Here is an 18,945-nt window from a genome sequence, read left to right on the forward strand (position 1 = left end):
CATACACAACTCTGCCGGAGGGTCAAATGTCTTTGCATGACTCCATAGGTTGTTCTTCTATTGCAAACATTTATGGAGTACTCTAATTATATTTCTTGGAATCACACTGTCAATGATATGTCGCCAGACTTCTGATATCTCCCCTCTGCTACAGTTGTCCTGTGAATAAATAATAGGAAATTGAGGTTAGACGAATAGTTGAAAGTTTTGCTTTATGTCGGCTTAATTTCTTGATTGATATACTTACTATTTTTGCTATTGCTTCTTGTGCTGCAGGAGTCTCACAATGTTTAGACAGGTTTGTCCACAACTTTTGCATCTGAAGAAAGAGAGGAGATTTATTAATTTTCGTTAAGAATAAATAAAGCAGTCTATATGATTTAGAATGGAAAAGCTAATGAATCCAATATCTCATGTTTTATGTAAAAAATGTTTTACTGAATTTGGTATATAAACCAACTAATAAAAGGGTTTAGTCAGAAAATTACAAGCATTCGTGGCTCCAAATACTTGAGAGATCAGACTATACAATATCGTCCGGTATGGGTGAATGTTAGGTGAACTTGTTAACCCTTTGATTCGATACGCAAATAAAAGTGAATGAGCAATAGTATGTTACAGCAATGAGTATATATCCTCACTGATTAAAAAAAAATCTAAATGGAGGTGCAGGAACAATTTGAAACCATAAGGGGTAAGTAAATATGCAATTTCGGCAAATGGGCAACTACGTACCGTACTGAATTAATAACTTCGTAGTATTTGACAAAAGCTGGCTTTTCCACATGTACTTAACAGTGCGATGCCCGGGTGTGATATACAACAATAGTATTTACCTTACCTTTTTCCAATTTCTTTTTACCTCAACTTTCCAAAATATCATTAAAATCGACAACAACTGTCAAAGCAGGCACGAACACCATTTGTGCTATGCCTTGAAAGCAGCACACATCCGCTCGTTTTCGTCTTGTCAAGTATGTGCATTGGAGCGTGCTATCAGATACGATCTTCGGCCAAAAATGCCGGAGTTGCGCATCATGTTGTTTAATGTCATTGCTTATACTTATATACTTATAGCAAAACCGGCCCAGGACTTGAGTCCTGAGTGCAAGATTCATCATTTTCGAAGTCAATATTGATGAATCCAATGCACTGATTATCACTATCTCTCTAAATTAAGTTTAAATAAGTGTACTATGTTAATTCTATAACGGAATGCGATGAAGGGGCATGTTCGTAAGTAATTTGATCGTAAATATATACTACTAGATTTGATCGTCCCGTCGATAGAAAGGATGAAATTTTCGGAAGGTGGCGCCGATGTGCAATGTTTTTGTTGACAAACGGTTGCAAGGGCAAAGACAAAGCGGGACTGTTTCGAAACACAAGGCGACTGACTGGGCGGGAGCGCTGTGGCCCGCAGCTCCTACTCTCGACAATTTTAGCAGTTGGAGCCTGGAATTTTCGATATCGATATAGTTTGAATAAATTTGATTTGAACCTTGCAATTTATACAGTTCGTAAATGCATCTTTAGCACGATGCGCTGACCGGCGACCGCCGAGCCATTCAGGCGTTGCCGGTACCTGTAGCTGGCCGCTAGGTCGGGCATTTGTTTTATTTTCTGTGTATAATTACTAAAATATGCAGGTTACTGATCATTGAATCTTGTGTGGAACTCATAATATGGTACCGGTATTAATCCAGTACCGTGATAGGTTATACATAGACTATTATCAATGTCAGAATGTTACGTTACCGGTACCGTAATGTAATAATTTCTGTACAGTACCGGTACCGGTACCGGTACTGGGGTCGCATGTAGTTTCTATCCAAAGTCGCCCAAACACTCTTGAAATTAATGACATAGTATAGAAATAATGTAAAGGTCAAATGTCCATTTTTGCTCAGATTCAACGTATTTTTTATCCAATACCGGTACCGTACCTGTAATTTTACGCGGATGTATTGAACAGTATCCAAAGTCAAAGTCAGTTGCAAGTGCAGTTTTGAGTATCCTGTGGCGTGTGGCAGGGCTGTCCCTTATGGTGACAAATATTGGGTAAGTTGGAACGTTTTTCTTATGGATACAGTTTTGATGGATTTGGGGTTAGGGTTAGGGTTTAGCTTAGGTAGGCTACATATAATTCCACATGATCAACACATTAATTTGTGAATATACCGCTAATACTGAATACTGAATAGCGCTATAAAACCATGGCAAGAGCTGCCGCGGTTCGTTCGTGGCAGGAGCTGCCATGAAGTGGTAAGAACTGCGCCTCGTCAGTTGCATGCGGGCGCAGTTGTTTTACACTCCGGGAATTCTGATTTGCACCCAGGAAATTTCTGATTGCACGCCCAATTTCTCGTTCATGAAATCCAGACCGGAGGCTGGGAAACACTGCAATTGGTTCATTTTTGCACAAATTCATATTTCACAGACTACATAAATTTAAAAAAACTGGCAATTGAAAATTTAGACTTGAAGTTATATTTAAAGGCTTGTTTATTGAAGTATAATGAATTCTAAAAGCAGTGACCAAAGTTGCACCAGCTTAAGTGACTCTGAAAAAGCACAAGTGGAGTTTATTAAGATGGCAAAAGTTGCTGTCGCAACTGCAATCATCAGATCCAAACCAGATACCATGACTGGTGAACAATACGCTTCGTTCTTGCATCAAAAAATTCAATTGAATAGAGATAAATGGGAACAAAAATGTAAAAATCTTGAACAAGAGTTATTGGAAATGAAAATAAAACTTTTGTCAAAGAAAACTGAAGTTGTTGGTACTAATGATGATGTGCCATCATGTTTTTCTACTACTCCGCCATGCTCCTCAGAAAATGTTGAAACACACAAGAGTGTATGTTCTGATGAGAAAATATTACATACTCATGCTGAGTTTCTTGAGTGTGTTTCAAAACTCAAGTTTTCCGCGAATTTTTTGGATCAAGTTGCGGATGCATTTGGAGATATAAATGTTGCAAGTGGTCATACGGATGTTAGTGAAGATATTTTGCAAAGAAATATTGTCAATAAGCAAACATTACACAGCGTTGAAGAAATTTTTAAATTTGTAAAGAGGAAAATCACATCAGGGAATAAATCTTTGATTTCTAATAATGCTATTTCATTTTCTATATCATGTCTGATTAAGCTGCTTTCATCATTTGAAAATTATCTAATATCATCTAGAAATGAAGATAGTTATATTCTAGAAATCGCAACAAACATTGTTGAAAAGAGTTGCAATTTTTCTTTAGAATTACAAGCACATATTATGAGTTGCACTGATATAGAATCGTATAAAATCCAAAAATCTTGTTGTGAAGTAATTGTTCATCTCGCAAATTATCCAAGCCTTTGTAATGCTATTGTAAAACAATTAGTTCAAGGAATAGTTGCAGTAGGATTGAATTTAAAATCGTCATTGAATAGTGAAGTAGATGTAAATCAACAAGGACCACCTGATTATATATTATGTGAAAACGTTGCATATTTGTTTAAGATGTTGGAATCAATTTTATCGTACTTGCTTGAAAGTATTCACGAAGAGAAGGTTTCTCACTCAAAGAGAGGAGCAAATTCTTGTGCTAGTAATAAATCCACTGTGCCGGACGATAGAGAGGTCACTGCCAAAGAGGTAAATTCAAATATAAATCAAAATTGCGAAAAGGAGACCAAAGAGAGCACAACATCGCGGAAACAAAAACGAAAGAAAAGCTCATCCCAACCTCAAAATAAAAAAACAAAAACCAGTGCTGATAATGTTTCTACAAATATAATAGACTTTTTCAATTCAATGAAAAACTCACAACAATTGAAAAGTCAGAATCAACTTTCTGAAACTGAATTTACTCAAACAGAAAACAATTCTTCGGAGAAAGAAGAATCTGCTCCGAAAAACCTGCCAAATTCTAATAGTAAGACAAGAGAGGAAAAAGTCAGCAGTATTAGATCAATCGTAACTCCGGATTTTCTGATTTATATTCAAGAAGCAATGGATAATTCACTGATACATATTTGTGATGATTTTCCTCTGTTTTCATTCTATGTTTGGAAAATAAGTAGTTTAGCTGAAAGAATTATGAGAGCATTAGAAAACTGAATTGTTTGTAATGTTCTGAAATTTCAGCGTGGGAAACCGAAACCTCATTTCAATTGTCGGGCTATTTGGGATTCAGAAATAATAGTTTATGCTCAATAATACTCTGAGCTGCAGTTCCTTATCAGCAATTTCAATATTCCAATTAATTTTTTTTTCATGTAGTTCAGTAACACATGAAGATGATAAAGGTATGAATCTCGCCCTTAAATTAGCATTCATGCCAATTACACCTGAATATATATGTCTAAATAGAAATTTCAATTGGGTGCTGTGACCGAGCGTTAATATGTTAGATTCAGCTGTGTTTGGTAGGCAATTTTGGTATGGGAAATTAAATTTAGTAGCCAATGCAGAATTCAGAGGATTTTAGTCCTCCTTTCATATTATCAGATATTGGTGGCTTATTGTACAAAGTCTGGTATGGAGCAAAAGGCAGAACAAAGCGTCATACAAAAAAAAAAATTTATGTATAAAAATTGAAACAGTATAGAACTATTGTGAAAAAGATTTCATTTGGTAACTTTAATGCATTGGTTCTCAAATGGTGGGGCACGTCCCACAAGGGGCTCGAGCGTAGACAATTTTTTGAGGAGGGCGTGAAGCTAATGAAAATAAAAATATTTGTTAGAGTTGATCTTGTCTGCCTTATTTTATTTACATTTCAAAACTTTGTCAAAGATTTTTTCTTTGTAGCTTATTGTTAGCTAGATATTTTTGAGGTGGGGTGCGAGACTTGACAAATTCAAAAAAGGTTATGCAGTTTAAAAATGGAAAAATGCTTTAATGAAAATGTTCATTTACCGGTAATTATTGTTTTGATGCAAAATTATGTCGCATTTTTGACCACTGTGAATTTTTCAACTGCTCATTAAAACTGCTTCAACATGGTCTTTTTACTGTATTAGACTATTACTCTGTTTTTTAAATTTACAGCAGCTTTATTACGGAAAATATTATTGTATTAGTAGTGTTTAAATTAAGAATGGCTCTTCCAACTTTGCCTTCAAGATGGAGACACAATGATATTGAAAAACAGTTGCAGAAAATGCATGAACAACAAAATAATTTTCGAAACTGTTGGAATGAAACTGTAAAATATTATAATGGAAACTCAGTGCGATCAAGTATTCAACAAAATTGGACATCTGACCATTCTTTTAGAAAAAGTATGGAAGCTTACTCTTCACGAGATGAAAAGAATAAAAAAATTGAAAATCTTCATAAACGTAGACAAAAATTAGCTAAATTTTTACAAGATGAAAGAGATCAATTAGAAGCAGAATTGCGCGGACTTTCTGTTGGAAATTACTCAAGAATTAGAGAAATGAAAGAAAAAGCTGAAGGTTTGAAATCCGCAAGAGAAGAAAAAAATCGACAAATTGCTCAGGAAAAACTCTACGAACATTGGCAACGTAATAATCCTGAGTTACGAGCGGTTGATTCGGAGTTACATCGGGAACATGTGAAAGAAGCTTGGAAATATCAATTAAGTGAAAGAGTCGAACAAAAGAATGAGGAAATAGAGAATGAAATTCAGTTTGCTAACGAATATGAACAGGCTCGTGCTGAGGCCATTGAAAACATGCGCAGAATAGAAGAGGAGAGAAAACTTGCTGAAAAAGAAAGAGCAGAGGTACTAAAACAACAAATGAGAGATTTAAAGGAACGTGAAGAAGAAGGCGAATTACTCAAAATGGAGGAAGCAAAGTTTTTAAATGACCAAATCAAAATCGAAAAGATTGAGGAGGAACGAAAAAAAATGGAAAAGAGAGTAAAGCAGAGAGAATTAGGTCGATTTCTTCATCGTCAATATAAAGCTCAGTTGAGAAGTCGAGCGCAACAAATTCAAGAAGAATTAGAACTTGATCGACAAATTCTTCAACGACTTCTAGAAGAGGAATTAAGTCAAAGAGAAGTTCAAAGCGCCCGTCAAGAGAAAGCAAGACAAGATGTCGCCTGGATGAAACAAGTTTTAGAAGATCAAATCAAATTGGAAAAAGAACGAGAAGCTGAACTTGATCTTCTATATCGAGAAGAAGCGAGACAAGTTTGGGAAAAGAGAGAGGAAGAGTGGAGGAGAGAAAGAGAAGCTCGTGAGAGACTAATGAGAGATGTACTCGACGAGAGGTCCGATCAACTCGCTTATAATATGGAAGAAAATCGACGCAAACAAAAAAGATTATTGGAAGAGAGAGAAGAATTGATTGCTCATTTAGAGGATGTGCAGAAAACATCGAGACAGGAAAAGAGAGAGCAAGAGAAAATAAAACTTGAACGTAAAGACGAACTCGAGCAACAAGCGACATCAAGAAGAGAGAAAATAAAAACCGCACGACAAAAAGAAATGGACGAATTGAGAGAGCAAGAGGAAGCAGAACGAGAATATAATAAATTTGTCGTACAAGAAACAGAGAGGAAGCGTCAAATCGGATATCAACAAGGTCAACATGCAAGAAGACGAACTGCGTGGCAGTGATTACATTATTTTGATTCATCATCCACGCCTCATGGTGCTTCTATAATGCAGTTCTGAAACATCTTTGAAATCGGCATCTCACCTAATAATTGTTTAGATGGAAATATATATGAAGGACAGTTTGAAACATGGTAATGGAATTGCCAGAATAACAAAAATTATAAGAATACCCTGTTAAATTTAGCATTCACTGATCACAGATAACCAGAAATGATATAAATTTCGAAATCTGTTTGAAATTTTGTTGTAATTTAATGTTATGAATTCTTTATTTTTATGTTTTGTTGTATCCCAAATGAATATTTTTACATGCAAAATTGGGGCTGTCTATTTGTTAAAACCTTCTAAGCTTTCCTATCCAATGAATATTAGTCTGAATTCAACTGAGCAATTGCCTCTTGATACTGTACTAGGCGAAATACCTTTAAAATACCAGATAACAGTTTTCTTACTGTGTGTAGATCACAATCTGAACAGGAATAGCAGTCAAAATAGGTGAACACTGAACAAATTTTGCATGTGCATTCATCATAGCTCGGATTAGAAGCCTATTGATTTTCGAGGAATTATGACGTATAATTAGCGAGTTATTCATTAATTAGTGATGGGACACATGGTGTCACTATGGAGTAAGAGCGCTGTTTTGGCGGATCCCCTAACCTCCGATCCATAAGTCTTCGGTCTTCGACCGATATTCTCGTTTATTTTTTATTTCAAAATTTCAACATTCTATTTTTTTTATAAGTACTGTGCTGTGTTATTGCATTTGACCACTGTGCCAAAAATAATGCATAATGAGTTTTCGTGGACATCTTGTAGGCATTGAGCTCAAATTTTCAAGACACTGAAATATTTTATTAATTAGAGATAACCGAATTGAATGTTGAGTAATACAGGTATTGATTTTGTGTAAAATCTTTTAACCATGTACAAGTGTCATGGACATCTAAATTATTTGGAATTTGAAAAAATCATTTTTATTCTTTGCTATTGTGTATTCATGCTTTACGTACATGAGCCCACCAGTTTGAAAGAATATGTGATATACTCAGTGGGGCCATGATAAATCAGCGAGCCTGGCTTTGTTTTTTAGAGCTATAACCTATAAGTTTGGGGAAAGAAATAAAAAAAAACTGTTCACTGAATATACCGTATATCCTCGCATTATAAGACTTCTTTGAAACTCAAAAAAAGTTGCCAAACCAAGGGGGTCAGCATATACGCGCATAACTCTGATATTACTCAAAAGAAATTACATTATGCTATCTTAATTCCCACAGCTACAACTCGAACCATGCTAAGTTCTCACGCTAAGAGCATATGACTTGTTAGGTCGGCTTATATGCAAATTTTCACTACAAGTTCACTGTTTTGGAGGGTTGGCTCATTTGAGAGATTGGCTTATTTTGCAAGGATATACGCAATCCCAAGTATTTTGAATCTGCATTGATCTATACTCCTTTTAAAACTTTTTTAACTAGGTTTGAAATTAGTATTGTTTCTTGTTGTTGACTGTTGTAGCTATCATTTTTTGTTATATTTCATTGTGGTATGACACAAGCACAACAGTTCACGATATTTGTTGTGGTGTGTACCTTAAGTGTGTACCTGTAGTTTAATAAAGAGTTCTATAGGGTATACCATATCATTGAATGGTTTTTTCCTATCTTCAAATCTGTTGGTCCAACAATAGATTTTCTGCAAAATGACATCCCCCCCTTTATGTCAGCCATCGCTCACACTATTCAATATTTTCATTTTAAGAATAGTTATTGCTCAGTAGTGAATATTCATTTCTTTACTGGTAATTTGTAAAGCAAGTTTATTATCTTTGGTGCATTAGATGATGTTTATGTTCTAAGTAGCGACTACCTTTGGTTATTATTGTATGTCTACATTCACGTTTGAACATTTTCAAAAGTCACAAAATATGTTTTTTTACTTTTTAATAATTGTGTTGTTCGAATTTTACTTGTGTTGTGCAGATGATCTTCGACTTTCATCGGTATTATTAATCTTCATTTTGGTTGCGTGAAACTGTATGTAACTTTTCGTGTTTGGAAAAATCATAATTTAAAGTATTAGCATTTTGAGCTATTTGCATTCAATTTTACTAAAATTGAAAATGACTTATCTAAATCAGGACTTCTCAAAATGGACCCTTGGGTCCATGGATCGGTTCTTTTGGGGCCACAACCAAAGCCCTTCACTCAGTACCATTCGCCATGGCTAAATTAATTTAAAGTAAATTGATTGTGATTTGTGTAATTCGTTGATTGCATGCATTTCATTTAATGCTTCGCTTTCGTTTGTTGGATTTTTATTAGTACCGGTAAGTGCTGATAACTAATGGAAACTCATTGAAAGCAAAACTGGATATTGTTATAGAAAAGCAGGGGACCACAGTCCCCAGAGTCTTTGGAAGGAACCACAGATCATGATTATTTGGAAACCACTGATTTAAATGATTTTTCAGATATTCAAAATAACTTTTCATGAAGTTCATCTTACAAAATACTTCCAGTCAAACTGTAATGGTAGCCAGTATGGAAAGTATGAAGGATTTCTATCTTGTTCTAACATGGTAAATGTATATCTTAATTGCTGCTATAATTCACGTGGTAAAGGATTGTATGTCTTTGTAAATTGTATTTTATATTGCATTGTGATACATGTTGTAACAATAATATAAAACTATTTTGATCCTAAATTTTCTCTATGCTTTGTAAATGTTATGTAGTTTCACATTGTGATATTTTTCAGGTTTTATTCAGATTTTAGATTGGAAATAAACATAATCTGGTATAATGTTAACATAGGTTTTGAACAGCAGCATTGCCATTTCCCATCATTTTCTTTCTCTCTCCTTACTAAGTCCGCTTTTGGTAAGTGCTCCAATTGTATTGGTGTCTCTTTTTGTTAGATTTCAATCACTCATCTAATTCGTTTTTGGAGATTTTATCTCTGTGCATTACTATACTAATATGACGCACAATTTGTTTACAGTACAATTTCCATTTTGACGACAAAACTCAAATGCTGATAGTTTTGGTTCAGAACTGTTATTGTATACTATATTGTTGTTATACGTAACTATATTCTAAACCCGAAAAATAGAATTTTTGCATCAAATGCTTTGGGTAGTATTTGCAAAGTGTTAAAATTAATACAATCAATTGAAGCTCAAATTCTTCAGTAGTTTCTTGGGTACTACCGAAGTATGTGGACTAAGATGGCGGGCAGTGTACCAGGTTTGGGTTAGGCCATAATTTCAGGTGCAAATACTACGGGAGTCACTTGGCTAGTCACCGAACTCGTAATAGAACAAATATAAGGGAAATCGGTACAAAATTATGGCCTGACCCTAATCTGGTACACATACTACGTTCCAGTGTCCGCCATCTTGGTTCACATGCTTCGGGAGTACCATATCTTGTACCATTGCTAAATTTTTCATTTTGTTCAAGATACATAAATTCTGCCCTTCAATCTAACAAACGGTCACTAATGTCTAATAAATATATGATGTTCAGTAGCTTCCTTATACCTGCCTCACAATATACATAGTTGGGATTTAATACTCTATTTGCTTAATTTTTCCAGTTGAAAATAAGAGCAAAATGCTGAGATTTCGAGGAGCTGGTGATCCAGGAGGTCCTTCCAATATTGTTGGAGATGCAGAAGAAAGCAATCGCAACAATGAAATCAGAGATTTGAAAGAAAAACTGATGAATGATTTGCGATCATATGAAACTGTCATCCATTATTTTCAACAGCTGTTAGTCTGGGAGAAGCCTGTTCATAGTGTTGTGTTCGTTCTTGCACTTCATGCTGTGTTTTGGTAGGAATTATTTTGATTCTACATTATATTATACCTGATATACATTGAAGGGATAACAGAAAATGTGTTGTTTACCTGTTGTTTGTGATTCAATTCATGTAATTATCTTTTTTAAATATAATTATTACCCTCCCGCAAATATAAATGGGCTTATTCCAATGATTGGGAATGAGCGAAAGGTCCTCCTAGTCTGATTGATTTGCCTTAATCTGCACTAGCCAGCCACAATGTGTTGGTTTCTAATGCACCAACATAAATCTGAAGTTTATTATTAAGAACCTCTGGGCATTTTAGTGGTTTCAACCGTGCATTTGAGATAAGTCTTCTTCACTTGTGAGTGTGTGTGATCTTCCTGAATAAACTTTTTGTATTTCAATGGGGATTGAGGTAGAGTTTAGAGCAGGGCTTCTCAAACTGGGTTCGTGGTCCCCTATGGGTCCACGCAACAGTTTTCTCGGTCGACAAGCAAAGGCCTTCGCTCAGTACCATAAATGTGATTTGTTTAATTTTTTGACTGTACTGTATTTATTATTTTGCTTTCATTTGTTGGCTTATCTTATTTAACTATATAATACCTGATGGCAACCTGTTGAAAATAGAAGTAGGTTTTTGTTGCCACAGATTATGAAAGATTGCGTACCTTAGTGCAAGTTCGTTTAATCTAAGTGCCTTATTCCTGGAATACATCTTCCTATTTTCGTGTTATCCATTTCTATCTTTTGCGCTTACATTCTTAATAATACTATGCTATGCTATGATGCTACATATTAATTACTTATTCATAATATTAATTATCAATAATATATAATTATATCATAACTCATTTTCAGGTACTTGAAAATTTGGAGCACTCATGCTGTTGGTCTGATATCAACAATAATACTAATATTAGTATGGCTGGACATGTGGAAACATAGAATATGGCCAGAGATAAGAGGTATCAAGAAGTATATGTAAATAACTTACTTTTCCTGTGCCTGAAGAATGTGAAAGAAAAATTCATTGAACAAAGTTTTTAATTTAATAATTTTTATAGACGGGTTAATCATAAGGATTATATATTGATATATTCTATTCTATAATGAGCTTTTTATAGTGAAATCATGATTTATGTCAATTTGATTTTTTGAAAGCAACAAATAATTAAAATTCACTTTTTGTTGATGATATGATCATCGCCATGAAAATTGATTTCCATTTAATGAATTTTATTATGTGCACTGGTATTTTCATAGATTTGCATATATCACTGTCTTTTTTTCATAGTTTTCAAACAAAATCCATATATTTCATTCCTTTTCAGCTCGGGATCCTGACCCTGAAGCCGATGAGTATGTCTTATGATTTATTTATTTAATCAGAAAATCAAAGTGCATTGTTAATATACAGGCCCAAAAATGTGTCCTCGTTACAGTATTGCCCATGGTTGGTCCATTTTTGGCAAAGATTGTTTCTCATTGTTTAGACATCCTCATTATATTTTCAATCAAATTCTTTATTTCATTAAAATTTATAGTCTCATATTTTATAAACTTTACAATGTTATTTTGATATCTTAATAATATCTTTTGATAATACACAGACCAAAGCTTTCGTTAGAGTGAACACCAAATATATTCAATTTTGTAGTGCATTGATATTTATGACTAACATAACAAGTTGAATATGCAAGTGGTTTCAGTCTTAACTTTACTGAATTTTCCGCCACACCCAGCAAAAATGGTGTCGCTGACTCGATGACTTTAATAGTCTTTCGCGACCCCTCATTCATCGCAGTTTAAATAATCTTTTTTTTGTTAAATGAATTTGTGAAGTTTTCATATTTTGTTCAAATGTACAATGTTTTACGCACTACGAGAATAGATATCTGAATCTGAAAATTCACATATTTTGAATCCATATTTATTCTTTCAGATGGGGAGAGCTTCATCCACACTTGCTCACTTTTCCTGAAGTCTGCTTGGCACTGGCAGAAATTTTTGTAACTTTAAAATATCATCTTATAACTATACGTGATGTTAGAAGAAATACTCCAGGAAAGGTACTCGACACTTTATGTCTGTGTTATAACGTCTCAATTATACGGAATATAGCCTATATATGAAATTTCAGCCGCACCACATTTTCAGTAAAAGAGATTAGTTTGGCTTTGTTTTCAAGAATAAGATGTTGAAAAAATGTAATTTTTTGTAATAAATTATTGGTATTTAAAAGGTTCTACGAAATTGGAGTAATTGCTCCTTATGTCGCGAAATCATGGTTCATACAAAATGATAAAATAGTAAACACTTAGTTAAAGCATGTTATTATTGGCGCTCCAGAAGTGTGTGCACCAATATGGAGGTAATTAATTTTGTTCGCCTACTTTACATCAAGTTGTGTAAAGGGACTGAAGCTTATGGAAAGGGGGTATATTCACTTGGCTAACACAGACAGTCCCCGAACTCGTAATAGAGATAATTGGAATAAAATTTTGGCCTAACTCTCTCCTGGTACACACACTACGAGAGAACCTCATTATTTTGGTACATACAGGAAAATTATGAAGCAATTTGAAATACCAATATATCTATTATTTTAATACCAATCAACTTAAATATGGACATTTGTAATTACAATAAAACGGAGGGTTCGAGTTAGATTATCAAGAACATTAGAAATCGAACTTGTTTAATAACAAAATTACAAAAGTAATAAAAAATAATTGGAATGAAAATTTTCTTTTATAGTTTGTAACATTATCTACTGTTACTTGCCTGATGATCATTTTCTTGGGTCGATCCATTCCTGGAACTCTTCTTGCATATATTATAAGTAAGTTTATTTATATGCATGGTGATTTTACAAATCGTTTTCTCTTTTATTTAAAATAAAATTTTCATAGATTCAATGTTTTAAAGTTATTCAAAGAATTAGACAGATTTCACAGTGAAATGCATTTTTATTTTGAGCTTTTTGAGAGGGTCGTGTTTACTAGTTAGCCTGTTAATGCTGCCATTATGTGGTATAGGGTGGTACAAGACACATCTGAAAGCCCTTTTTGGTTTAGTAATCAACTTCTGACCACTATTTCGGGGCTCCCGAAGTATGCGAACCAAGATGGCGGACATCGGAATGTAATATGTGTACTAGGTTAGGGTTAGGCCATAATTTTAGGTATAAATACTACGGGAGGCTCTTGGCTAGCCTTCGAACTGATAATAGGACTAAAATAAGGTAAATTGGGAAAAAAGTATCGCCTAACCCTAACCTGTTACCTATGTTACGTTCTGATGTCCGCCATCTTGGTTCGCATACTTCGGGAGCACCACTATTTCTTTATCAAAGATGTAATATATTGATTCTATTCAGTGTAAAAAACTGATGTTTTTCCTTAATTCTTACCCCATATTTTATTTCTTCTCGACCATGTAGAGAAGCTGAGATGCAAGTAAACAGCTCTTATATATGAAAACAAAAAAACTTTTTATCTTATCAATAATTACCAGCATTTCCTGTTCCATTATATGTAATTTGATTATTGATTATCAGTTTTTTCATGTTTGTGAACTACTCTCGTATACTAAATTTATTTTATTTAGTGATGTGTGGTTTACTGTGGCCATTGATTTGGTATCGTCGATGGGTGGAGAGAGCATATGCACATATGGAACCTTTCCTAATGCAACTACAGTATTCATTAAAACCTAGAATGAAAAGAAATGGTATGCTTAAAATATTGAATTTTATAGCTAACAATATTTGGGATTTATCATAAGATAAAAAATTTGTTCTCTTGAGGAAAATGGCTGACTGGGTTATGGTAAAGCACAATGTACATATTCATTTATTTCCGGAGTGTACCTCTTGTCACAATGACTAGATTCATTTTTATTTCTAAAAATCAATCTAGTCACTGAATCAGTCAACAACGGAATTTGTCAACAACGGATTATACCTCTATGTGAAACACTAGCAACATCAAGGATCGAATTCGATGATTTAAAAAATAGATGTATTTTTAGCTGAGTTGGGCATTGCACAGTTTGATGATTTTTTTGGCTAGGTTTCGTAATTGTTTAAATTTTAAATACTTAAATGGAATTAAAGAGCTTCTCCTTTCTATTTTTCATTATTCTATGATTAAAGACTCAAAAAGCTTTAATACTTGTATTTCCATCTCATATTCTTGTTAGGTAAGAAAGGCTTCCACATAACTAAAGAAATTGACGGTACCAGTGTTGAGGTTCATACAGACACATCTTCGGATGATGACGGTAAGCACAAAAATATTTTTTTTTTGGAACAGTAATAAGTACAGCAGTTATCAATAACTGGTATCTGGAACTACCTATCTGATATATGTTATGTTGTAAATATTTTTATCAATATTCATCTATTCCAAATTCAAAAAACGGTTTTAAGAATATCATGTGTTCTGTGAAATATTATATACCATGTCCATATATCCTCACATTTAAGTGACCCCCTAAAATGTTGAATTTATAAAAATCCACATATAAGCTGACCCTACAAATCGTAACACGCCGAGCGGATGTTGAATTTATAAAAATCCACATATAAGCTGACCCTACAAATCGTAACACGCCGAGCGGCACCTATCACAACAACTGGTTTCAGAGGAGAATTAATGAAAATGAAAACCATTATTGTTATGTTTTACTTTTATTGATAACGGTAAGAAGTGTCTCAAAATACTGCACGATCGCGTGAATGACAGCCAAACCCAGACTGTTATCGCTGCCATAGCGTACCAAGCGCTGCTTCGGATGTGTGCATGCACGCACTTATCGTGAGGACTTAGCGTGTATAAGCCGTCCCTTTAGTGCGATAACAGTTATGCGCATATAAGTCAAGCCCTTAGTTCGGCAACTTTTTTTGAGTTTCAAACTCTACTTATATCAGAGGATAAAGCATAATTACTTTGTACAGAGTTTATCATGAAACACAGCTTTGCTTCACGTTACATTCTTAGAGATGTTCAAATTCAAAATTTCAGATATGAACATGCCCACCCTCCCCACCTTTTTTCATTGCTTCAAAATCTTTGATTTGATTCAATTTGAGTATTATGTAATTGTTAACTGATAATCTGATTGTTTAGATATTTCTGAATTTATGAAGCCACTCGATGCAGTGACAGCAGAAGTATTAGCTCGAGCACTCACAGACGACGATGAATTATCAGAAAGTGATGAATCCTTACTAGCTCATGAATTACCATCATTTTCTCATCCTGCATTAGATTCAAATAAAGGTTGGGTTTTTGATTTCTATGTAATAAGTAATTAACTGTAGTACACATTGAATCTCAGAGGAGCTGCTTTAGCTGGGCTCTATAGCCCAGTGTTTTCTGATGTGTGGGTCTCGCATGGAAATCTCCTTGGGCCACTTTCTTTTTACCAAAACACATAAGTTATTGGTACTATTTTCCAGGAAAATATTTTGTTCATTTTGAAATTATTACTGAATTAATGAATAATAATGGTATTGCGGAAAGATTCATGGCTAAAATAAGGCTACCGTATGCCATATTTGAAAATATGGTGGATATGGCTGATGGCAAACCAATCACAGTCTTTTTATTAGTGCAACTTTGAGATAATTTATGCTAAAAACAATGCTATCTAAAATTCATTGTATTTAATAGTAATTCAATTTTGCGGTCTTAAAAGTACTGCGTACCGTTTAGCATCTGAGCATATTTGTGGGTCGCAAGATTTCAGAAAATATATTATTTAAAAACTTGAGTGCCTCAATAAAATAAATTTGGAACCACTGCTATAGCCGAAACATCAGTCCAAATGCGGTTTTGCGACAAGTGGACACTAAACTTTTGACTGCGCTATAGTATCTATCAACAGATAAGATAACTGCAGGTTTAAGTTTTTAGCATTGAATGGAATTATAAATGTGGAATGTGTATAAATCAAGAAAATTACAAATCCAAAATAATAATCATTTGGTTTAGAGTTGGAGCTACTGCTCTGGCTCCATGATTATCCAGCCTTGTTACCAGCTTAAACTGCCTTCAAGGCTTGTGTTATCTATCATTTACTAGAATAATGCACCATTATTCTATATGGTTTCAGTTTCTTCTAGTATGTCACGGTTAGCCAATAACTTTGCTCAGAGATTAGTCTTTTTCACTTTAAAATGCATTTATCAAGATTTGAACAAATTTTATTGAAAGAAATTTTTTTTGTAGGAAGTAGATATGATATCTTGAAAGCATCATCAATAAATATCTAAACCAAATTTCTTCTCAACTTCAGTCTTTCTAACAGGTTCCAGAGACATACCTGAAGTGCCTTTACCATCCAATCTTCCACGTTACGACGACCCACAGTTTCGCAAAGAAATATTGAATGAATCTGATGATGAAACATTAGGATTTGTAGGAAGTCAACAACAGCAGCAACAATTGCCTGATCTTGCCCGACAAATTGCTGTATCTGCTACTGCTGATGCCATGAAAACAGCTATGAAAAATATAATGTCTGGTGCAACAAGCCATACCTTGGAACCAACTGAAAAGACTTCTAGTACCAACAGCAGAGGTTCGACTCCCAGCGATGACGGCTTCGTCATATTAGATAAAGATAATTAAAATCTGCTTGCGGTAGTTATTATTTCCAAATTCAGTAAATTTGGCCGCTTTTAAACTAAAGTAATCAAAGTCTTGTTATCTGCAAGTAGAAAGTACAAGTTTCATTTTTGAATATCATATTAGACAGGCAAGGATTATCATGACTTTGTAAATTTGCTGGACTTATTATTTTAGTGAAGCGAATTTTAAAGCATTATTTTGAATGTTATTAATACAGTATTGTTATTTAACACTTTTTAAAAATACATTCACCGGTTATCTGTAGCAAAACAGAATGGCAATGGCATAATGGCAAATTCCGAATGTTACACTTATTACACACTACAATTATAATTGTCTAATCAGCGGTACTTCTACAAAAAATGATGACGAATTTGTCAAAAAAGGGGATAAACAAAACAATTGATATGTCAAGAAATTTGAATCAAAAAATTTAGACTCTCATCGGTGATGTTCATTGCACTATTCAATTCATTTTAGGTTTTAGTGACATGCAATTGAATTGTATTTGACTTAGGGAGATGAAGTTATGTTTACTGGCATATGGCTAGATCTGACGCGGGCCAAATACAGCCAGTTGGTTAATTCAATCCTGCCTGCCTGATGCAGACACAATGAAACTGGACCCAAATTTTGATGTTTTAGCTAAAAATAGCGCAGGGAATTTGTTGAGATTGCGATTGAATTTATTACTGGCACGAGGCTTATTGTTCTCCACTTTTGTTTTGTAACACTGCAAATATTGTTCTTGAAATGTAACTTTTTACATCACCCTTACATGGCCCGCAACATTTCTGGCCCCCTGGTTCAAAAACCTTGCCCACCAGTGGGCTAGATAGTCACTGTTCTGGCCTTGTTTTTGAACATGAATGACCCAGTGCACTTTGTAATATAATAGTCTTTATTCTATTGAAGGTATATAGCATTGTAACTTACTTGCTAAGGAAGATTCATTGCTCAAATCTTTATCTTGGCATCTTCTGCCGTTGCTCTGCTTTTGTTGTGTTGTATTTTGATGTGATATAAATCTTTTATTTGGTGCCACTCTTGTACAACCTAAATATAATTCATTGTTTCAAATTTCTGACAATCATTTACATTGCTCAAGGAATAGGAATATACTATCCATCACTACTAGCACAGGGATGTGCGACCTGCAGCCCGCGGGCCAGATGAGACCCACAGGGAAAAATTGTACGATCCGTTGAGAAGTGCCAATTTTGAAAGGCCTGCTGGCCCGCGGAACGAGTTTTTCAATTAGCTTAATCTAGTATGTGAGAGTAATTCCATTCTCTTTGAGTTGCAAACATGTACCTGACTCCAATTTATTAACTATTCCTATTATGTTACAATGCGCTACAGCTATCTTCTGTGTGTCATAAGATCAATAACCAAAAATTTAGTGTGTGCAACTACTAGTAAGCCTGTGTCCCAGTTATTTGTATCTGGCCCTCCTGTATTAAAGGTTGCACAGTATGCACACCCCTGATCTAAGAACATGACAATTGCTAGACTCCACCATTGCGTTTCGCTATTTCTTTACCATCAACATTTGTGGAACTAACCTAACTAAACTTTGTATTAAAAATACCTACCATATCTATAATGGTATCTAGGATACTTATATATGCTTGCTTCGATGAACCAGTTTTGCTCAGCATATTGTGAAGTAAACGAAATCAGAGATGGTCATTTGTCACCAATGTGAAACCAACATATTTTATTCCTAACTGTTTGCTATTTCAAACTTTCTCTCTCAGGCTCTCAGGGTTAAGGTTCACCAATAATTCTGGTTGAATTCTGGAGTCATAAACCAAATCCGGTCTTGATCAACTGCAACCCATATTGCACACTTATTTTAATGTGCTGTCTATGTATTTTACTTTTCAATCCTGCACCAAAACCATACA

The 18,945-nt window shown here is 34.4% G+C and overlaps 2 protein-coding genes across 3 annotated transcripts; both read left to right on the top strand.

The window, feature by feature from the left end:
- Positions 1-5,041: 5,041 nt before the first annotated feature.
- LOC120337944 (trichoplein keratin filament-binding protein-like) lies at positions 5,042-9,347 on the top strand. The gene has a single exon (XM_039405853.2). It carries the CDS (start codon positions 5,091-5,093, stop codon positions 6,582-6,584), a length of 1,494 nt encoding a protein of 497 aa, XP_039261787.2. The 5' UTR covers positions 5,042-5,090; the 3' UTR covers positions 6,585-9,347.
- LOC120337945 (reticulophagy regulator 3-like) lies at positions 9,345-18,115 on the top strand. Of its 2 annotated transcripts, none has more exons than XM_039405856.2 (10): positions 9,345-9,469; positions 10,188-10,425; positions 11,256-11,362; positions 11,729-11,756; positions 12,340-12,466; positions 13,155-13,239; positions 14,007-14,129; positions 14,601-14,681; positions 15,530-15,682; positions 16,701-18,115. In XM_039405856.2, exons 2-10 carry the CDS (start codon positions 10,205-10,207, stop codon positions 17,033-17,035), a joined length of 1,260 nt encoding a protein of 419 aa, XP_039261790.2. In that variant the 5' UTR covers positions 9,345-9,469; positions 10,188-10,204; the 3' UTR covers positions 17,036-18,115. The 2 variants fall into 2 exon arrangements, with proteins under 2 accessions (XP_039261790.2, XP_077972861.1); XM_078116735.1 differs by having other exon boundaries at positions 9,348-9,469; positions 16,713-18,115.
- Positions 18,116-18,945: the final 830 nt, after the last annotated feature.

This window comes from Styela clava, chromosome 10 (assembly GCF_964204865.1).
Source record: "Styela clava chromosome 10, kaStyClav1.hap1.2, whole genome shotgun sequence".
Classification (NCBI taxonomy): domain Eukaryota; kingdom Metazoa; phylum Chordata; class Ascidiacea; order Stolidobranchia; family Styelidae; genus Styela; species Styela clava.